General features: G+C 39.1%; 2 protein-coding genes and 1 long non-coding RNA gene across 6 annotated transcripts in view; 2 read left to right on the forward strand and 1 right to left on the reverse strand.

The window, feature by feature from the left end:
- LOC102164080 overlaps positions 1-8,527 on the forward strand; it is a 60,272-nt gene extending 51,745 nt beyond the window's left edge. Inside the window, exon 4 of the long non-coding RNA XR_297444.2 lies at positions 6,083-8,527. This is a non-coding gene — a long non-coding RNA (uncharacterized LOC102164080). The remainder of the gene's footprint in view (positions 1-6,082) is intronic.
- Positions 1-16,649, reverse strand: TYW3 (tRNA-yW synthesizing protein 3 homolog). Of its 2 annotated transcripts, XM_021093603.1 has the most exons (7): positions 16,399-16,649; positions 13,276-13,356; positions 11,170-11,268; positions 10,880-10,951; positions 8,534-8,667; positions 5,047-5,149; positions 1-560 (listed from the first exon to the last, which is right to left on the reverse strand). In XM_021093603.1, exons 1-7 carry the CDS (start codon positions 16,570-16,572, stop codon positions 510-512), a joined length of 714 nt encoding a protein of 237 aa, XP_020949262.1. In that variant the 5' UTR covers positions 16,573-16,649; the 3' UTR covers positions 1-509.
- CRYZ (crystallin zeta) overlaps positions 16,309-23,368 on the forward strand; it is a 26,083-nt gene continuing 19,023 nt past the window's right edge. The window contains 3 exon segments of one of the 3 annotated variants that reach the window (NM_001044584.1): positions 16,754-16,802; positions 20,654-20,701; positions 22,506-22,629. In NM_001044584.1, coding sequence (NP_001038049.1) covers positions 22,519-22,629 — 111 coding nt within the window. In that variant the 5' untranslated portion in view covers positions 16,754-16,802; positions 20,654-20,701; positions 22,506-22,518. 3 annotated transcript variants of the gene reach the window in all.

Here is a 23,368-nt window from a genome sequence, read left to right on the forward strand (position 1 = left end):
TGTTGTTATAATTTTTATTCAAATATTCCTAATGTTAACATTCTCTTGAAAGGGTGTTATAGTTCTTCTGTTTTGTAGAAGTAGACACTGAACCTTAAAGAGAGGCATTAGAAATCAATTTATTTTTGCAATGCTATGTGACTAAAAGAGACAGTATTTAAGAGCAAATATTATACAGTTATTTTTAAAACCTAAAGCTTTCTCTAAAATATAGAGAAAATTTTAGTCTTGCTTTTTCTGAAAGGCTGATTCACTCAACAAACTAAAATACTCTTATGAAGAGCAGCTTTATAATATCTATTAGAAACATTATTCTAAAAAGACATTTCAGAACCAAATCTCAGTAGTCTTCAGGGAAAATGGTAACGCTGATTCCTGGATCATCATCATCATCATTTTCAAGTACTTTATCATTTTCTTCAGTAACACATTTGTCATGTGCTTTTCCTGGGTTACTTTTTTTCTTATATGAGTTATTTTTCTCTTTGATTTTCTCTTTGGGATGTGAGTTAGTAGTAGTAGTTTCTTTTTCCAAAGCAAGTTGTAGACAGTTGTAAAACCTGTAAGGAAATAAAGTATTACTGTTATATCGGTGTGTTCTGAAGCAAAATAACTGATGTACACCAAGAACTTAAAAATTATGTGAATCTGATGTCGCACATTAACATTAAAATACAAAATAAATAAAAAATAATATGCTTCTTGCTTTCATGATTATTTAATTTGGAAAAAAAAATGTGTTTTTTTTTTTTAAGAACAGTCCTGAAAACTGAGTTAGAATCCTCTCTTGACAACCTCTATCCTACCTTAATCTCTATTCCAGAGGGAGGAGTCAAGGAAGATAAAAGAAGAGAAATACTTTTTCTTTTTAAAAAATCATAAATGTAACAGAGGCTCATTTTAGTAATTCTGAATTAATACATCTGTACATGTATACCTACACCTACTGTCTTTTATACAGTGGTATTACATATAGTTTTACATTTTTTTCAAATTTAATATATATTGAAAACATTTTCTGTAACACCAAATGAACTACAAAATAATTTTTTAATAGTTGTATAACATTATGCCACTTCAGATTGGCCTTTATTTTCAGATCTTGCCAATACAAACAATAATGTGATAAACATTTTTGAAAATAATATGATCTGAGTTTCTAGTTATTTAGGATAGACATCTAGCAATATAATTCTATGGTTATAGGGTATAAATAATTTTAAAGCTCTTGATAAATATCACCTGTTTCCCAGAATGGAAATTCAAAAACTATGCTTCTAATAGCACACTTGAGAGACCACTTCACCCAACACTGAGTATTACATCAAAAAACATGCTTTACTTTGACAGGTAATAATTGTGTCTCATTACTTAAATTTTCATTTGTTTATTACCTATTTTAATTTTTAATGTAAAGGGCTCTTTTGCTTTGCTCCTTTTCCTGCTGGAGTCTGGGCGCTGACTTTCAGCACACGGTGGAGGCAGCATGGTGGCCTGGTGTGCTGCAGGGGCCTCACATTGCTGTCCACTGGGAGAGCTGAGCTTGACTAATCCCAGCCTCCCTGGGTCTGGATTTCCTCACTTAGAAAACTGGCTATTATCGTGTACCTAAATATGTACCTACCTAGCACAGTGCCCAGCACCAAGTGAGTTCTCAAAATGACTATTTTTAAAGACTATCAACTCCATGAGACAAAAGATTCCATCTATCTTGTTTTCTGCTATATTCTTAGCATGAAGTACAGTGCTGCCACCCTTGGTAAAAACATGCCAAATAAGTGAATAAATAACTACTAAACCAAAAGGTAAATACGGATGTAGTATCCGCGGTCGTAAGTTAGTCTGTCCAAAATTGAGAACTCCTTTGCCATTGTAGGAACCGCATCATGCTTTTATAGGAATTTTTGGACATCTACAGAAGAGACTGCTATTTGGACCAATAGTCTTTCTTTATTTTAATAAAGAGGCTAAGCTCTACTTGCAAAAGCTCTAAAACTGCCCCAAGAACCCCAAGATATTCACCTCTTTCCAAGTACTCCACACAATGCTAATATTATGCCTAACAGGATTACTACATATTTTGTCCATATTCAGATCTTATGTACCCACCACTGTACACCTTGATATCCAGCACCATGCTTGGCAAATAGGAGGTGATAAATCAATCTCAAAGAGGAAGGAATGATAAAAGGAAAAATGGTATTCTAAGAGTTACAGCAAAAGGTTTTGGAAAATATTAACTGACCTATAACTTTAATCCTGTTCCATGGTAACAACGTTTTCAATTAATGCATTTTCTTTATGCCCTTACTTAACTGAAACCTGGCTCCCCCACAAAGACTGCCCTGCATTCCTCTCGGGTGGAGACTGCTTATCCTTTTCATATCCTGCCTACACAGAGTTGAGAGATAAGGTCAGAATTCACCTGCCTGACCAACACTTTGCCAGACAAAACTCTTTCACCTGCCCTGCATGTCATCAACATTCAGTTCTTTATATTCACGAAAACTTCTAACTTGATTTATCTTGGTCTCCAGGTGTTACCACGATCCTGGGTAACTCCAATGACTCATTTTCTTCTCATCTTTCATTGCCTATTTAGAATGGTTTTTAAAAATGACCTAGGAGCTCCCGTCGTGGTGCAGCAGTAACGAATCTGACTAGGAACTATGAAGTTGCAGGTTCAATCCCTGGCCTCGCTCAGTGGGTTAAGGATCCGGCGTTGCCGTGAGCTGTGGTATAGGTTGCAGACACAGCTGTGTCTGTGGAGTAGGCTAGCAGCTACAGCTCCGATTAGACCCCCTAGCCTGGGAACTTCCATATGCCACGGATGAGGCCCTTAAAAAAAAAAAAAAAAAAGACCCAGTAGAATGACTCATTCATCTAAAACATAAAACCAAACATGCTACAAAAGGATGTGAATCCCCCTTACCTGATCATAAGAGGCTATACATGATATGCAACTTCATCTTTTATCATTCTCTACCCAAGTCCACTCTTTAAACTTAGGAAACCAAGTCTTTTCTCTAGATTCTACTTTATTCCTAGAAAATTAAAGATTAAATTCCTCTTTTATGGTCACAGAGAATTAACAGCTGGGCAAAATACCTTGTTAATCACATAAAAAAGGTAATTAGAGAGGAACAGGTGCTTTCCTTTAATCCTCCATTAAACAACCTAAGAATTTGAAGTTACATCCTTGGTGTACCAAAAAAACAACTGGTAAAAATAGAACAAAGACCCTTCCATGCTGAAAGCCAAGAATAAAACTTCAACTAGCTTTTCTTTTTCCTCTTAAACTTAACAACTTTTGACATTTTAAAAGTTCCCTTAACTTTCCCGGTTAAGGGAACTTTTAAAATGTCCTTTGGGAAACTATCTTAGTAAGTCAGAGATTTGTTTTTCAATTACATGTTCTCTTCTCATGATATAACCCTTTACACAGCATTCTAAAGCCCAATTCCCAAAGTGTAATTTCCTCAGCCCTCACAGGTGACAAAAAGAGCTTGGAGTATAAAAAGAAAGGTATGTTCAAGCAACTGTTTTTCTCCTCCCTCAAAAGAAAATCAAATTGTCTTCAGTTTTTTTGCCTCTGCAGTCAAGATTACCATAACATAGGGCAACGTGTATCTGTTCATGAGAAAACTTTTCAGACCAGCCCTGGGGAAAATGAATTCTTGCTTTTCATATCAGTTAGAGGACCATGTGCAATAAAAAGTTGTTATTTCTTTGACTTCTGAAATAGGAACATAAAATTAATGACATCCAGGCAGAATTTTATGCCCTTTTAGGTTTCCATTATTCCCAAATAACAAAAGAAGGCTAGTCTCATGCATTATGTATTTGGATTTCAACAGATTTTAAGCTCTAGCATTTTTATTTAAAAAAAAAAATCATGTATGTGACAGGGCCTGTGCAAGGTGCTAGGAACAGGTAAGAGATGTGGTCTGTGCCCTCAGGGAGCTCAGGGTTGAATGGGAGCTGCAAAGCTGTAAGGATAGTCAACATGCCATAAAAAAAGCTAAGATAAAGCAGGAGCACACTGGGGACACTTTGCAAGATCTCGAAATGTCCTTTGGAAAAAACAACACCTGGGCTGAACTGCAAGGATGAATGAAGTTGGCAAGGTGAAGGGAGAGGAATTATGAGAGGTAAAACTGAGAAAAGGAGAAACTCTCAGAAAATAGATGTCTTCACAATTTACTTCTCTGATCTTAAGAATACAGAGAAATGTGAGTTATTTACCAGCTTTAGTTCCATCTTTACCAGTAAGACTTGACTCCCCCTTCTCTTCCACCCCAACTTCTAAGTTTGACTTATATTCTGTAGTATCGTTCCCATTCATCTTGTTACTTAGCATCCTGTTACTTCTGGCCTGCACTATACAGCAAGAGCTTACTCCTGCTCACCCTATCAATAAGCCATCTTACATGTCTTCCAGTATAATCACCCTAAGTCTTTGAAGCCATAAAAGTAGTACTACTGATAGGAAAAGTCTGTCAACTAAATTTAGCAAACATTTAATAACCACTATTCACCTATCAGACACTCAGAAAGAAAATAATCATAAGAAACTGTCTTTGCCTTTGGGGGACTCAATATAATGTGTTAACTTTTAAGCTCCTTTATTGTTTATGATTAATTCAATAAACATTTATTGGGTTTCCACTGTGAGCCAGACACTCTCTAAGTTTTCAAGATAAGAGATGTTTAAAGTGTGTGTTATGTGTTGGTTGGTCTGTAGGGGGCAAGAGGGAATCAGTCCTATTTTAAATGTGACCATGTTGTTTGTAGTGGGGGAAAAAAGATATATGTGCAATTAAATAACTATAATTCAATGTGGTCCACATTTCTGTTTTGCACTGAGGCATAAACTATAATAACACTGGTAAAGAGTAATAAGAACATGAACCAAGGAAATGGCTAAATGAGGTTGAGACTATGATAAGAAAGATATTAAGGAAAGGCTGATGGGATGTTTTAGAGATGTTCAGTAGGTTATTGGATATATGGGTCCAGGACTTGGGAGAGATTTGGAAGATCTACCAGTATCTGGAGAAGCAGCTGAAGCAATAGGCCAGGGAAGGAATCCTGGAGAACAACAGTATTTAACCAACAGGTAGAATAGTAAGAGAAATCCAGAAGGAACCTAAGAAGAAACAGAAGAAAAGCAGCTAAGTGATATAACAGAAATTCTTTACGAACAGAAATATGAAAAAATGTTCAGTGTCACCAATCAGAGAAATGCAAATCAACACCACAATGGGATGTCACCTCACACCTGTCAGGATGGCAATTATCAAAAAAACAAAAGACAACAAGTGTTGGCAAGGATGTTGAGAAAAGGGAACTGCTGTGCACTGCTGGTGGTAATGTAAAATGGCGCAGTTCCTATGAAAACGGTATGGAGATTCTTCAAAAAATTAAACATAAAATTACCATAAGATCTAGCAATTCCACCTCTGAAAATATACCCAAAATAATTCAAAGCAGAGACTCAGATATTTGTATACCTATGTTCATAGCATCATTATTCACAAGAGCCAAAAGGTCAAAGTAACCCATGTCCACAGATACAACAGAATATTATTCAGCCTGAAAAAGAAGCAAACTTCTGATCGACATACAACATGGATATACCTTGAAGATATGCTTAGTGAAATAAGCTAAATACAAAAGGATAAATACTGTCTAATTCCACTTATATGAGGTACCTGGAAGAGTCAAATTCACAGAGACAAGAAGCAGAATAGTGTTTACCGGGGACTGGGAGTTTGAGGAGTGGGGAATTACAGTTGAATGGGCATAGAGTTTCAGTTTGGGATAATGAAAAGGAAATAAACAGCAGTGAGGGTGGTTGTAGAGCAATGTGAAGGCACCTAAGGCCAATGAACTCGGTAACAGTTAAAATTATAAATTTTGTTACATATGTTTCACCACAAAAAAGAAAAATAAACCCAACCACTGGAAATAGATTCATTTACTTTTTCACTCCAATCTGCTTTACTTTTATCTGTATCATATGCACTATATTTGGCCCTTTTATTCTACATTTAACTTAACATTTATTTTCTATTTACAGTTGGTGACAAGAAGAACATGGCCAATTTCATCCAACCTCAGTCCTGACCTCTTATTAACAGCTACAAAGATAGCCCTCCTCATGTAAATGGTAAATAGATCTCCAAACTTTACTTGGAAACCATTATGTATGAAATGATCTTACTCTTCCCACTAAGAAATGGGCTTGGAAATTGTTTTTTACAAGAGATCTTTTTTCTATTAAAATTATTTTACCTTTTGATTTTCATATTCCAGGCATATTTCTTGTTGCTGGAATAGGATTTTGACTTTTCAGAATTCTCTTATAGCTATTTGAATTGTTAAACTTTGGTCCTGTGACAAACCAATTTTAGTACTCAATGTCTGATTGCAGAACTCATCACCTCCCGTGTTTATTATTTTTTCTCTTTTCCACATCAGAAGAGTAACTCCTTCTCTGCATTTGGCTGCATGTACAGCTGTTCCCAAAGGAGCTCCCTAATTTGTTCACCCTTTCTGAATTCACATGTAATCTTCTAATCAGTATCTTGAGACACTTTTTACCCTTCTTTAATTTTTCACTGATTTTATATGATGAGCATGACTCTTGATAGCGGCATGCACGCTATAATCCCAACATATTTTTGAGTCAATGGATTTAAAGGATAATTTGATTTTATAGTTGGTGAACGTGGCTCAATTAACTTCACCAGGTGTATAGTTAGTTGATCTTGGGCTATATTTATAATCTTGTTGAAATTCAAGTAAGGAAACAGAGAAACTGATTTGCTACTGCTTACATTTTAGCCGTCTCACTAGAATACTATCTAACAAATGTAGTCAACTTTTGGAATGGTACCACTAAGTACCTACATACAGTTTAAACTCGGTAGTCTGGTGGAGGGGCAGAGTACTCTTCAGTTGTTTACTTGAAATCATCACTTAGGATGTTTGCTCAAAGCACCTTTTGGCCAGATAACCTCTCAGCTTTTTTCAGCCACACTTCCACTAAAAAATTAAGCCCCAATGCCCACGACATCCACTGCTTGTCATGAGTTAACTTCTCTCCAACGTACCTAGACTGGCACAAGTTCTATACCACTGGGAGAACTTAGAAATAGCCACTCAAATAATTTTGTTAATTCTGTGGTTCAAATGAGGTGCCATGGTTGAGAAAGCCTGAATGGTAGTACTGATGTGATTATAGGTTTATTCTCTGCAGGAGTCAGTGAAGAAGGAAAAGGGTTATCCTATTCTAAGAATCCATGACCTGATGTGGTTAGGGCCTTATTATACATATGCTGTCTAATGTACACTAAAATTGTTCTTTAAGATAGGTATTCCCCTAAGTTAGATACAAAAAAAAGGAAGCCAAGAGAATTGAGGAAGTTGTGGTGGAGGTGGATTTGAACTCAGTTCTGCCTCTGAAGCCCAGTTCTACCTCCTTCCACATGCTGCACTGCTGCCATTGGCACTTCTGGCCTTAGCTGGCTGTTTCATAAAAAAAAAATGCTAGGTCTTTTAAGAATTTTAAGAAGGCAAGTTAAGCAATAGGATTGCTTTGCATTTTACAGGCAGGATTTGATGTTGATACAGAGAATGGCTTAGGAGAGAGAGACACATGAGAAGCATCAGGCCAGCTAATAAGGTTACTGCAATGGTGGTCCTGAATGGAGAGCGTGGCAGTAAGGGTGGGGAGAGAATGACTCAAGAGATCTTGGGGCAGTGATTGACTGGTAACGAGGAGAACGAGGCTGGGGAAGAAGGCAAAAAGGAAATGATAAATGACAAGATGACCATCACTCCTTAAATAACTCAGAAATATACATCTTCCTGATGGTAGGTCAGTGACATTATCTTCACATATGAAAGGCAGTGCAGTTGTCACTTCTTTATATCAAAAACTCTATTCTTAAGAAAACACTGAAAAGAAAGTCATGTAAAATTAATCTATTAGGAGGTGAAGTTTTAACAAAAGAAACATAAAGATGTGAACTGAGAGCCATAATCCTTCTGACTGGGACATTTATGCCAATTCAAATCTAATTCATGACAAGAGCTGGGTTTTGAACTAGCCAGTGGTATAAAATACTTATCAGACTAAATTAAACAGGCTGTTCTCCTCAAAAGGAGAGTCTGGGTAATCTTCAGTACATCACATCCACGGGCAGAGAGCACCGCTTCCCTGGCTGCCTTCAACTGGATCAGTGATGGTCCCTGTGGCTGCTGGGCTCTCTTACCTAAGTGACTGTTTCTCCTTTATGACTGCTGCTGGCAGGCACCTGTCCCACTCTCCTCCACAGAGCGCCCTCTTATGCTCCATTTAGTACCCATTACAGCCTGGCCTACTCTCATCTATTACTTTCATCATCTTCATTCTTCATGATAGGAGAAAAGCAGTTGGGAGTGTAAGCTGAAGATGGTGTGTATTAATGTTTTCAAAGATGACCTAGGCATGTAAGAATAACATGAAAATATCTTAGCAATATACCTTTCAATTCTCTTCTTGTTTTCCTCCATTTTGTGGTTTGCTATCTTTAACAGGAAGTCAATATATTCCTCTGTCACCATCAGTTTTCCTTTATGGCTTAATGGAACTTCTAAGCCATGTGTGCTCCGGACAGCCTACAAGGAACAATTTAGATACGATGACTTATGTCCAAGAGACACTGAAGATAACTAAAGGAAAGTCCCAGTCAGGGCTGCATTTAGTTATATTTTAGCCCCATTACAGCATTTAAGTTTGTGCTTTGATATAATTTGGTTAAGAACTGTTGAATCAAAGGAGATGAAATAGATTTTCCAACCATATAAAGTCATTTGTAAAGAAAGTCACTCTGTACATTGTCTTTTGGAAAAGCAGATATGATCAAAGAATCCAATAAACTTGACAGTATCAATCTTACTAAAGCTAAGAAAGCTTTAAGGAAAATGAATAATTGAAACCTCAACAGACCTTCAAGGGAAAATCAAAATGGACTGGATGCTAAAGGGCCTCTTTGCACTGCTTGAGCAGGGAGGTTAGCAGAATAAACCACGCCTGATCTATTCACAAAGTGGCTGCTTTCTCAATGCTTTGAGGTTGCCAATCTTAGTAATAACCCTGGGGATGAAACAGTCAGCATGTTCCAACTAAATTCAAACCCTGGATATGGGTAAGAAACACAACAAAAACTATAATGAGGCATAAAAATTAATTCAACAAACCTTTACTGAGCATTTGCAGTGTTCTAGGCCCCACGTGAGGTGTGAAGAGACAGGATGAATATGATATGGTCCCTGCCCTTTAGAGCTAATGCTTCAGAACAGGAAATAAATAAATGAACAAAGAATCACAATGCAACATAGGTGCTATGACAGGAGAAACACATACAAGTGCGGTACATGCATGCATGTGCACGCGTGTACCCATGCACACACACACACTGCTAAGGAAATATAAAAGAGGAGCAACTATATGAGACTGAGGTCTGGGTTTATGGGAAAGGCAGCATTTGAGTTGGGATTTTAAAGGATTAAGTGTAACTGCACCAGATATAAAAATGGGGGAGGGGGAGTATTCCAGCCAGTGGAACAATTTTACCATAGTCATGGGGACATGAAAGCATGATGCATCTGAGAAACAACCAACAGTTTTCTGTCTGGCTCAAGTGGAAGATGAGCATAAATCAGGTAAAGTGATTCACATAAAGCCTTGAAAATCAAAGAAAACCCCAGGAGACCTTGACTACTTTAAAAGGGGGATTTTGATAGTACTGACGGAGAAGATGTGTAGGAGGAAGAAGACCAGTCAGGAGACCACTGTAAGACAGAGGTGAGAGGTGATGGAGGTGATGAGGGTTTAAGTAGAGGCAGCAGCAGAAGGTGGGGAGAGGAGTTGGGTGTGAGAAATCAGAGGCAGATGTGACAGGACTTGTTACTGACTGGATATGGAAGACAAAGGAGACAAAGGTGAAAGAGTGACTCTGTTCTTGTTTGGGCCACCAGACACAGTGGGGAGTGAGATGGGGACACAAATATGTACTGTGAGCTTTCTACTTAGTCATGCTTTACACGTGTCTTCTTTTGCAAGCCACCTCTTTTAGGGAAATAGGCTATTTTATGTGTATATATATAAAATGGAAGAGAATCTGAAATAGTTCAAAAGCAAATGATACACACCAATTAGTAAACACAAGCAGTAACTACCACAGGACATCAGTGTAGGGCAAAATTACTAGGGGTTGGCTTGGTCAGGAAAGGACTGAGAGGCTGTGGGACTTAGAAGGAGCCTTAAAGATTTTTCTGGTCCAGGGATTAGCAAACTTTTTCTGTAAAAGGATAGACAGTAAATATTTTCAACTTTGCAGACCATATAGTATCTATCACAATGACTCAATTTTGCCTTTGCAGCACGAAAGCAACTTTAGACAGTAAGTAATCAAGTGGGTATCCTGGAACGGGGCTGACCTATGGGCTGAATGGGGCCATAGGGCAGTGGTTTGGTAGATCCCTAAGAGATCCCTAATTCAGCCCCTGATGGATCCATGTAGAGGATTTCAGGCACCTGTCTGTGAGTCTTTCCACTCTATCATGGTGCTGATTAAACTGGGCCTTGACTATTTAAGATAAGGAGGGAGGACAGAGAGAATCAGGTTAAGAGTAAGTGGAGGGGAACACTGTAAAATAAGACCTCAGATGTAAACCTAGCAACTCTGGAATTTGCCCTGCATGAAAAAATAAGTCACTGCAGGTATGTGAGCAAAGGCATGGCAAGAACATTTAAGTAGAAGCTTATTCCATAATCTGGATCACTCTATGCTCAAAGAATTGCTATTCACCAAGAGACACATCTTACCAACATAGTCTTTCCTCTCTTTCCCACTGTTATGCCAGAGTTCCTGAAACCAGAATCTATTGCCACTGAATGCTGTAAAAAAATAAATTTGTTAAATTCTGATAATCTGGCAAATCAGATAAACACTTTAGCTCTACAAAGTGCAGAAAACATATATAACCCCAAACCTATAATTAAATAAAATACTAGTTGATTAAACTAGCATTGCATTCGTTTTGGTAGATGGTTTAAAGTTTAAAATTAAATCTACTCACATACCTATAAATTCAAGTATAATAACAAAATTTTACCAGAATCTGTGCATCCTGCAATTGTCGACACTGCACATGAAGAACAAGTGGTTCAAATTTCAAAATGGCATCACCATTCGCTTTCTTTAGGGCTACAATCTAAATAAATGGAAAATGTTAGCATCATACAAATACATGATTCCATTCTTTGGTGAGCCTTTATCCTACTAACTTAGGTTTTTCCGAGGAACTTTCAGATTCATTCTGCATCCTTCTTCCACAGTAACTTTTCACTCTGCTTTCTTGGTCCTTTCTCCAAAAACCTATTTTTTTTTTTTTTTTTTTTTTTTTGTCTTTTTGACATTTCTTGGACCACTCCGGCAGCATATGGAGGTTCCCAGGCTAGGGGTCCAATCAGAACTGTAGCCGCCGGCCTACACCACGGCCATGGCCACAGCAACGCGGGATGCAAGCCACGTCTGCAACCTACACCATAGCTCACGGCAATGCCGGATCCTTAACCCACTGAGCAAGGCCAGGGATCGAACCTCATGGTTCCTAGTTGGATTCTCTAACCACTGAGCCACGATGGGAACTCCTCCAAAAATTTATTAATCTGCTTATTCTTTTAAGAGACCTGATTTCTTTTTTTTTCCTTCCTTTATTTTTTTCTTTTTATAGCCACACTTGCAGCATACGGAAGTTCCCAGGCTAAAGGGAGAATTGGAGCTACAGCTGAGACTTACACCACGGCCACATGGCTGACACTGAATCTGAGCTGCATCTGTGACCTACGCTGCAACTTATAGCAATGCTGGATCCTTAACCCACTGAGGGAAGCCAGGGATTGAACCTCCATCTTCACAGAGAGAACATCGGGTCCTCAACCCACTGAGCTGCAATAGGAACTCTGAAGAGAACTGATTTCTAATTCTCCCATAAACCTTTCCAACCACACCTTAAAAAGTAAACTGGAGTTCCCGCTGTGGCTCAGCAGTAATGAACCTGACTACGATCCATGAGGACATGAGTTCAGTCCCTGGCCCTGCTCAGTGGGTTAAGAATCCAGAGTTGCTGTGAGCTGTGGTGTAGGTTGCAGATGTGGCTCAGATCCCAAATTGCTGTGGCTGTGGTGTAGGCCGGCAGTTGCAGCTCCAATTCAACCCCTAGCCTGGGAACTTCTTGTGGCCCTTAAAAAAAAAAAAAAGTAAACTACTACTCTTATTTAATTCCATAGCAGACTTTTCATTGACTATAGTATGTAGAAACTGTACTAGAAGCTCTGTCTAAATGCTTTGTTGTTAGATTGAGGTTTGAGAAACATGTGCTATTATGCCTCAGCTAGAATCTATTCAAGGCAGTTGTTACTTCTGTCTGCCTAGTATCCCTGCACCATCCTCCCTCCTTCCCATCATTTGACTCTGGTGAGACTGTCAATCATGATCCTGACACTCATCACTCCCACTATCATAATATCAGAGGGTAGGTCTGATCAAGGATAGCATTCCAGTCTACTGCAAAAATAACTGATCTTGGTGTTCTCTTGTCACTGCAGCAGCTCTGATCACTGTTGTGGTACAGATCAATCCCTGGCCTGGGAACTGCCACATGCCACAGGCATGGCCGGAAAAAAAAGAATGAAAAGAAAAAACTCATCTTAGGGGATTAGGCGGAAAGTACCCAACCAGGCAGGTTAGTCCTTCTTTGGAAATGGTACATGGATCTTAAAAAATAAATCTTTTTCTGCTAAGGTTGCTGGCAGCTATTTTTCCGACCACAAAGAATATCGGCAGCAGAAGAGAAGAACAAACATATAGAGAGCACCAGCACCCAAAGGAGATGGAGCCCGAGTGAGGACCTTCAAGACAACATTTATGCTCCTAAACCAGTAATGTAAAATGCCTGACTAATACAAACTTATAGCAACTCATCTAAAGATTTTAAGAAATGAAATAACTGGTATATCATTACTCTTAAATAATGTCATTTAAGAATGATAATAACTTCCCACAACTAAAGCCACTGTAATGAGTTTTCCTCAGGCTTTGTAATCTTTGGTCATTGCAATTATGCACATAAATCACCTTGAATTTTCTGTTCTTTTCATATGTATGTAAAGTGATTCTGAATTAAAGTTTACTTCTAAATTTATATATACAAACTTACCACATCGTCTTTCACACAAGGTTTGTGTGAAACCAGTAGCCAGCAACAGTTTTGTTTCTGAACCTCAAGACTATCCATACCCTAAAGTAAAAAATAACATAATTTAATCATATAATACAAAATAATAAGTATAATGTATAGCATATTTTTGGCTTTTTAAATTAATATCCCAAGTACTGATTTTAAGTATTATTGACAACAATTTGCTTTTGGGTAAAGTTAACGTAAAAGAAAAATGAAACCAAATTACTTGAGGTAGAAAGAAAATAATTTATTAAGGTAAAATAACTTAATATTTTCTGAAATATGGTCATGATTTTGTCAAGAGAAAAGGGATTACTAAAAGTGGTTGTACACTAGTAGCCCCTAAGTTGTACTCTAGCTGTTTTATGTGACTGGCACAATATTAAAGAAAAAAAATTGAATTCCTTTTTTAAGAAAGCACTGCCCCAATCCCACATAGGACCTACTACTTTTTACTGACACCTCATCTGTACCTAATCACTGCAGGCATAAATTTGTGACCTCTGGATTAGCCTTTATATGAAGTCCCAAGGGGCAGAGCTAAGATCAAAAGGTCAAAATTTCAAGAAGGTAAATATTTTAAGAGAATTTTTTGCTTATTAACTGGAAAAATATTTATTTGCCAAGTTCTATTAGGTATTTCGGATATAAACAGATCCTACCCTCAAGGACCCTGGAAGGAGGATGCAGGAAACCACATGCACTTTTAAACGATTACACTTCTGCTAAGTCATTTCTTATACAATGGGTACACGGAGAATTCACTGTCTGGCCTTGGAAAAGAGAAGAGCTGTGCTTGTCCTAAATAACTGATTTGTTTTCATTGCATGATCTCAGTGACTATCTGATCTTATGGTGGCTGCTCTAAATCTTATAGCCAAAGAGGTGGCTAGCAAATTTATAGTCTACTGGTATGTTTTGAGAACTAATGTCATCTCTGCTTTATCTTACCTATACTCCCTTTACCCATATTTTCTCACTTTTTCTTTTTGTATTGCCTATTTGTAAGTTGGTCCAAATCCTTTGTGAAATAAGGCAAAGCGAAAATAAGTACAATATAAGGTACAAGATAATACATAAAACTGGAGTTCCCTGGTGGCCTAGAGGGTTGAGGATCCACTGTTGTCACTGTTGTGGCACAAGTTCGACCCCTGCCCAAGGAAATTCAGCATGCCATTGGCATGGCAAAAAAAAAAAAAAAAAAAGTTTATATATATATATATATATAAACAACAAGGTCCTACCACATAGGGAACTGTATCCAAATCCTAGAATAGACTGTGATGGAAAATAATATTTAAAAAAAGAATGTATATATTGGTATTTGCTATACAGGAGAAATTGGCACAACACTGTAAATCAACTATACTTCAATAAAAATTTTTTTTAAATCAACTGGAAAAAAAGAGGAGGGTGTGGACATAATGGGAAGAAAAATAAAAATAAAACGAATAAGAAAAAAAAAGATAATACATAAAATTAAAAGCAGTTCAGAAAAAGTCCTAACGCAGTTCAGAAGTAGTCACTGCTTCCACGTGGATGTGTGTGTTTTTGTTCAAGTGGGAAAGGGGAGTTTGGGAGGCATATCCGATATACCAAGATGGGGGAAACTGCTGGAAAAATAAACATGAGCAAAAGCAAAGGTAGGTAAATATCCAGAGGAAAAAGAGTATAGTTCAGTTTCAGTAACAGATTAAGATGAACAGCCATAGTGGGTAACAGAGGTGAAAGGTGTACTAGAGTATTTCAGCATAGATGAGTGACAAGCAGAGTACTGCTTTTAGAAAGGGGTATCTGTTAACAGTGTGTATGTAACATGATTTAGGGTAGAGGGACTGGTAGTTCAGTGACCCGTTAGGAAAAAACCCCCTACAGAAATCTAAGTAAGACAGGACAGTAGAAATGGGGGAAAACAGAGAGCAAGCTGAGCAGGAGTGCTCAGGAGGAAGCCATATAAGAATGAACAACAGGCTGGTAACCTGGGAAACCATCAAATGATCTGTCAGCGAGAGATTGAAAGAATGGGTTTATGAGTGTGCTGTCTTTCATGCTCTGAATTCAATCCTAATGTTAAAATTAACACACAGCTAACTTTTATAGTGCAGTTAATATGCCAGGCACGATGCGAAAGGTTTCAAATAAATTACCCCATTTCCTCTACATAAAATCCCTATGAAGTGGATACTCTTTATTATTCTTAGTTCATGGAACAGGAAGGGCCTATGTTTAGATAATTTCCCTAAATTCACATAGCCAGTAATTCGCATAACTGGTTTAGAATCTAGCAGTATCACTCGAAAGCCTGAGGGACTAACCACTATCTCAGACTATATACTACTGTACGCTTCAGGTAAGGTAAAAATTACCAGAGCTGTAACAACGGAGTGAACCACTAGGAGGCAGCCAGCTTCTTAATCAAGACAAACTACAAAAAGTTCACAATGATTTTGTTGAGCGGTTGACAAGAAGACAGACGCCTTGCCAAGCTGTAAAGTTTTAAAATTCCCTTAGTATTCCTCTAACTTTTGCAATCTAGAGCATCCCCAGGCCAACAGTTCCAGCATCACCTGGGGGCTTGTTAGAAATGCAGATTAGGCCCTTCCTAAACCTACTGAACCAGAATGTATTTTTAAATATCTCCAAGTGATTAAAAGACACATTAAAATGTTAGAAACACTGGTCTAAGTAACCCTCTCGTTTGCCTTGATAAAGAAACCAAGAAATTGCAATTGTGGAGCAGCGGAAACGAACCCCACTAGTATCCACGAGAATGCGGGTTCATCCCTGGCCTCTCTAGGTGGTGGGGATCCATAGTTGCAGTGAGCTGCGGTGTAGGTGGCAGACGCGGCCCGGATCTAGTGTTGCTGCGGCTGTGGTGTAGGCCGGCAGCTGCAGCTCCGATTTGACCCCTACCCTGGGAATTTCCGTATACCGCGAGAGCGATCCTAAAAAGCGGTGTGTGTGTGGGGGGGGGGTGGTGACCGAGACCACGAATCAGAAGGACAAAGCCAAACAAAGTGTTACACTGAGTAGGCACGGGGCTCCCGGTTTTGCACACTACAAGGCAGCCGCTGCAAAGACATCAAGAAGGGTCCTCACCTGCTCTAGAAGGATGATGCGGCCAGCGCAGGAACTGGTAGTGAAAAACTGTTCTCGACCATTCAGGAGCTGCACGATCTCTACCACATCCTCGTCCACACAGCCCTTCCGGCTGAAGTCCGCTTTGCTTAGACACTGCGCCTTCCATCTCTTGAACTCTGCCCTCCGATCCATACGACGAGAGAGCTAGGGTCTGTACTTTCACGTTAGCCTAGCCTTTCCCTGGGTGCAGCCATATTGTAGCAGCCAGTGGTGGCCGAAAAGGTCCAAACTACCTTTTCGGGCCCGCCCCTGGGGGCGGGGCGAGGTGGAGCCTGAAATCACAGCGCCGGCCGGGCCCGCCCCTTTCCCGCCTGACATCTGAGGGAATTGTCGCAAGTTTTGGTTTCTCACTCTAGACCCGGGTAAGTGGTTAAAGGAGTTTCCCCGCCGCTGGTCCTAAAGGAGCCGAGCTGAATTTTGACTGCACTCCTGCCCCGTATTCCGTCTTCCAGGGGAATCGGTGAATATGGAGTTGGTGGCTAAAGTCGTTCCCTTCCAGGGGCTGCAAGTCACCAAGGCAGTTTTACTTGCTGGTCCTGGGGGCTCAGCTTTACTTTCCAGCAAGGGTCATCGTTTCCGCCCCACTGCTGGGTGCCCGTTGATACTCCCCCGGCCTGCTCCCCGCTTGACTTCCCTGCACCCCTGCCCGGGCTGTGATTTCCTGCGGCCGCGCGCGGCCGCTGTGGCCCCCAGCCCACCGCCAGCTGGAGGAGCCCATTTCTCCTTTCGAGTTCCCATTGCTTTTCTGTCAGGCCTTTGCTCTTGCTTTGCTTTCAGAGTTGCCGTCTTACTTTTGGAGAGAAATGTGTTGATTTTTTTCACCACCACCCTCGTGGCCCCCAACGGGGAGGATCTTCAGAAGAATTAAAATTACATAATACTCTGTTAACATCGTTAAATATTAAACCAGTTCTTAGAGAAGACTTATCTCAGAGACCAAGGAAGGTGTGTTAATGATTGAACCACTTCAAGGCTAAAGTTTGCACTGTTTGTCCTCAGCAAGTGGAAATGGTTGCGTGATTCCCACCCGAAGCCACTGGGAAGCGCCACGCCTGTCTGGTCAGCAGAAATAAATTCCCCTGAGCTCTGCTCCCCCAGCTCTGCCAGTTGCAGAAGTCTTTTCATCAGAATACCTGGAGGGGTTTCGAATAATTATCTATTCAGCTCCTCCTCCACCCCTTCCTATCTGAAGTAGGGTCTGAGATCCAGGTCAGTGAAGTTACCTGACAAGGTCACCTAGCCAGAAGAGTTTTGTCTACTTTTAATTTTTTTCTAGGTTAAGACTAATAAATAATATACATACCCAAGTAATTCTTAATCAACAGAGGCACATTTTGTAATGATTGATTTTTCTTTACAAGTTTTTTTTTTTGCTAGATATTCTGATTTAAGTGTTATTTAAGAATTTCTTTTGCTTTTCTCATAATGTGCTTTTGCTTCAGCTTTGTGAACTGATCTGTTCATTCTGTGTTAAAATGGATTTCCAACAATTTCCGCTCCCTTTAATTTTCATTTAAGCATAGCTTGGAAGAGACCACTGAGAACAAATTTTAAATTCTGTTTTTCCTCCATTTGCAAAGTATGCTTGGCAACCTTCCATAGATGAAAAGTAAAACCAAACGTTAAACCAAGGTGCTGTAAATAATTCTTTATATTTGATAAATAGAAAAACCCATTTCAAGTTGAGCTTAATTAAAAACACACACACAGTGTGACAAGCGTGCTACTGACTGCACATGATTTATTCTGAAGAGTAGAGCTTAGAGCAGCCAGGCTGTTCTGAAGCACTCACCATGTGCTGTTGCAGTTAGTCTTCACAGGGATCCTCTGCTAGGGAGTGTTGGCCCCATTTTACAGATAAGGTAATTGTCAGTTTTCCTAATGGAATCACATCCTGTGTATCACTAGTAGATCCCTTAATTTATGGGCATTTGAAAATTTTCAGGGAGTTTCCATGATGGCTCGGTGGTAACAAACCCAACTAGTATCCATGAAGATGTGGGTTTGATCCCTGGCCTCGCTCAGTGGGTTAAGGATCCAGCATTGCTGTGAGCTGTGGTGTAGGTCACAAATGTGGCTTGGATCCTGCCTACACTGCTGTGGCTTTGCTGTAGGCCGCCAGCTACAGCTCTGATTTGACCCCTAGCTTGGGTACTTCCATATGCTACAGGTGCTGCCCTAAAAAGCTCAGTCCATCTCATTATCATTGTTACAAATTATGTATCTAAGAAATTAAAGGTCCTCAATGCCAGTATTTCAAAAGGTGAGATAAAAAGGATTGTACAGTAAAGGAAAAAAATACCTAACAACATTTAAGATGTGGGACTTGGGTTCCTACTCTGCTTCAGTGTGTCCCTGGTAAGTCTTTTTAACCCCTTGAATATTTTCTCTTACATACAATGGATAGACATTTTATTTCCACTTCTGCATATGATTAAATAGTGGTTTTATTTTCTTTTTTTTTTTCTTTTGCCATGCCTATGGCATACAGAAGTTCCCAGGCCAGGGATCGAACCTGTGCCACAGCAGCAAACAGAGCCACAGCAGTGACAGTGCTGGGTTATTAACCCCCTAAGCCACAAGGGAACTCCTAAATGGTGGTTTCGATGACCGTTGCTTCTCTACCTGTTGTGAAAATATTAATATCATGGATGTGAAAGATATACTTTTTAGAAGAAATCAGGTAATGCAAAAGTTTAAGAGTTATTATTAGTGTGTTGTGTTATTTTTATTTTTTTTAACATAGCACCTATATCATGAGGCAGATGATGACCTTGTGTTCAGTGAATAACAACCAGTTGAGAAGGTTTAAAGACAATGAGTGCGAATTAGAGCGTGATCAGTCATAGTGGCAGAGGCTCAGTGGGAAATAAGAGCACCAGAAGCAAAGTAGAGGTCTGGGCTGTGAAGGTGATGCCCAGTTTCCTTACAGATTCCGTGGGATAAAGGTGTAGTCCTGGGCAAGGTGGTGGGGAGGGGGCACTTCTAAATCCAGGATTAAGGATGAATCTGCTTTGTTCTTTTTTCCCAACTTTGCAAATTAAAATTGGATGGAGAAAATATATGTGCTAGCTATTTTTGACAGATTTTATTTCAAGGTAATTTTGCTTTTATTATTGCTTCAATCTTTGAGGATAATAGTGATGTCTGTTGGTGAAGAGATAGATGTGAGAGCTTGAAAGAAATAAATAGGTGGGAGGTTGGTAGGTACCGAAAGTGCATAGAGTTTCTCTTACACAGTGTGTGTGCCTAGAGGCCAGTGTAGATTAGGGCAGAGTGAGGCAGGGCTGGGGATTGTTCTTGCCCTCTGTGCTCTCTGCCTTGGCACAGTGCCTAACTCACCCAATATGTTCAAAAAAATACATGTTCAATGAATAACAACCAATGCTTGGTATTAGTGTTTTGTATAAATGATTCTCTGGACTGTGAACTCTTGGAGGCTAAGGACTTGATTTTACAAGAAGAGTCCTAGAAATATTGTTCAGTTAAATCAACAATGATGGATTTTCCATTGTGGCTCAGCCATAACGAACCTAACTAGTATCCGTGAGGCTGCAGGTTCAATCCCTGGCCTCCCTCAGGTGGGTTAAGGATCCGGCATTGCCGTGAGCTGTGATGTAGATCACAGACGTGGCTTGGATCCCGAGTTGCTGTGGCTGTGGTATAGGCCAGCAGCTGTAACTCCGATTAGACCTCTAGCCTAGGAACTTCCATATGCCATGGGTGTGGCCCTAAAAAAGCAATAAATAAATAAATAAAAATAAATAAATAATGATGATGATGATGATGATGATGATGATGATAGAATTATACAGCCAAGAATGTTTTAATGAATAAGACATTGGAAAGGAGAAAATAGACAGGAAAGGGACAGTGATATCTCTGTATAGGAGTAAACATTTGCCAGGTTCTGTGCTTGATACTTGCCATGTCACTAGCACAGTAACCCAGAGTAGGAACTCAATTTTCAGATAAAGAGGCTCAAAACAGGTGACTGCCTTGCCCAAGGCCACGTGACTGGTAGTGATAGATCTGGGATTCCTATGGAGAGCTGTCAGATTCCAAAGCCACAACACCATGCTGAAGACCAAAAGGGAAAAAAAAAAAACAAAACCCTGTGTTCTTATTTTCAGAATGGAGAACTTTGATTTGGACAACCTTTCCTGTTTCTGTTTTATTTTCTTTATTATTATGTTTTCATTTTCTTCTCTAGCTTGCGTGAAGACCCTCGTAGAAGTGTAGTAGTGAAACTGCTGAGTGGGTAAGGCTGAGCTGCCTCTTCCTGGTCCTAGTTTTCTGTGCAGAACTGCCCCCCCACTACTGCTTAGCTACCCCCACAGAGCAGGGGACTTTCTGCCTCCTTCTGCCCCCCTTTTTCTTATAAGAGGGCTGCCCTTCAGAATATATCATTGCTAAGCAACCATTTAGCAATGAAGAGTTTACTTTTTCCTCTGTGCTAGGTACAATATTAAACCATTATAAATAAAGAGTTTTAAAATGACACTTTTGGTTAATCATATCAAGAACTTTCCATCAGTAACACCATTGAAGTGCTTTGATTCCCTCCACACGTTTTATAATTAGCATGGGCTCTGTTCTGAGGAGTCCCATGTCAAGCTTCAGTACGGTAAATTCAGTAAATTAATACTGAATTCTTTCATCTCAGGTCCTAGTTTCTGCAATTCTTTTTGATGTTTCAGCTTCTTGTGGTTGGTGAATATCATTATTCCAGAACTAACAAAGATGTTCCTGGTGATGGCAGAGTCTAACAGTATTTGATGTGGTTAATCTTAAGAAATTGTCATAGCACACAAATAAAACTTTAGAGATCAGTCAAAACCCTTTTTTTTTTTTTGCATCTCTATAGGTACAAGATTTCCAGAGTTATCCAATTCTATATATAAATGTTCTTTACCTTTTCTAAGAGTTTAACTGTGTTTTCATTTTAATATTAACAGCGGTAAGAGAGAAAGGTTAACTAAATTACCTTGTGATTTACAAGAGATTGCATACAAAGCAGTGTTTTGAGTTTTTGTTCATGTTTTTATTTTTTTCTTTTCAGGGCTGCTCTTGCGGCATATAGAAGTTCCTGGGCTGGGGGCCGAACTGAACCTGTGTATCTGCAGCTGCCAACCCAGGCTGCATCTTGTGGCAACACCGGATCTTAACCCACTGAGTGTGGCAGGGATCTAACCCACATCCTCAGGGACACTACATTGGGTCCTTAATCCAGTGAACCACAACGGAAACTCCTCTTTTTAGTTTTTATTGTTTTTCCTCCGCTGTCAAAATGAATGAACTTCTTATAGCTCAATGTTTCAACATTGATAAGTCTCAAGAACCTAATGGTGAGAGGACAAAGCAAATTGCAGAATTCAGTACAATATGATCTGATCTAAATAAAGTTTGAAAATATGCAAAAATAGTCACATTGTTTACCACTGCATATATATATATGGCAGTGGTATTTTATCATGCCTGAGAAGGATGTGTTACTGAGTTTATTGCAAAAGTCACTTAAGACCTTGGGACAGAAATGAATTTTGGGATGGGTACAGGAGGCCAGGGGTATAGTTAGATCTATAATGTTTTAGGTTTTTACAGTGTTACGATTTGTTAAACCTCAGTGGCAGGTAAGTGTTTACTCTATTCTTTATATTTTTCTTGTATTTGAGATATATTACATAATCTAACCAAAAAAGTTCTGTTTATCTAATGTAAAGAAAACTTAAATTAGGTCCTAAAATTTCCAAGATATTGCAGCCCAAGCTTACACAGAAGGAAACCTAAGATATTGTATCATGTTACATCTGGCCAGATGTTTTTGTTTGTATGTCTGTGTTCCCCTGTTGAAGGCTTGAATCCCTACAGGAAGTAATATGAAGTATTTTGTTTGTAGCTGAAGGATTTGTAAGATGAAAGGTTCTTAAACATGAAATGAGATCACTGGTAAGCTCATGATTTAAATTGTTTGAAAAATTGTTTGATCTTCCCCCTGCAGGAGAAAAAACACAGTGATAGCCTAGAAACAGTATGACAATACATTCATTTTGTTTTTTTCTTAGTGTCTAGAGCACCATGGCAACTGGACAGAGGCTGATGAGAGCTATTAGAGTTTTTAAATTTGGTGGACCAGAAGTGATGAAACTCCAGTCGGATGTTGCCATACCAATTCCAAAGGACAATCAGGTAGAAATCATTACTTAAACACAGGCAATAGTTAACACTGAGTATGTGTCTCTAGCACATCAAGTTTATAATGTTCAAAAGGAGCAGACTCACAATGATTTATAAAGACACTGAGCTAGGACAGAGTTTATGCTGCTTACATCTATAAGCCCTGACAAAGATAACATAATTCTAATTAGTGAAGTAAATGTATGAAAATAAATAACATCTAAGAAAATTTTTGAAGTTTAGAATCATCTCTGCCATGCAATAATCACATTTTTCTGAATGGAGTCATAAGTAGTTTTGAACAAGTTATTCTATTACACACTTTCATGATCTTTATTTTGTGCCCAGTAGGCAAACAGTTTTCTTCCACATACATGCTTTTCACATATAAGATAATTTAAATGTGTAGTGTAATCATTTCTGGTGACTTTATCAATAGACTTTTTCAATAAAAATTGTATTTTTGTATTACTTTAACTTTCATGGCTCCCAAGTCTAGCAAGCCTTGTGAAAGTATTTATAGTTTAGCCATAATTTGGTAAAAAATAGTCTTATCATTCCTTCTCAATAGACTGCTGTGCCTACATCCAGCATTTTTTTAGGCCATGCCTGTGGCATATGGAAGTTCCTGGGCCAGGAATTGAATCCAAATCATAGCTGTGACTTATACTGCAGCTGCAGCAACGACAGATCCTTCAACCCACTGTGCCGGGCTGGGGATTGAACCTGCATCTCCATAGCAACCCAAGCT

Source organism: Sus scrofa, chromosome 6 (genome assembly GCF_000003025.6).
Source record: "Sus scrofa isolate TJ Tabasco breed Duroc chromosome 6, Sscrofa11.1, whole genome shotgun sequence".
Taxonomy (NCBI): domain Eukaryota; kingdom Metazoa; phylum Chordata; class Mammalia; order Artiodactyla; family Suidae; genus Sus; species Sus scrofa.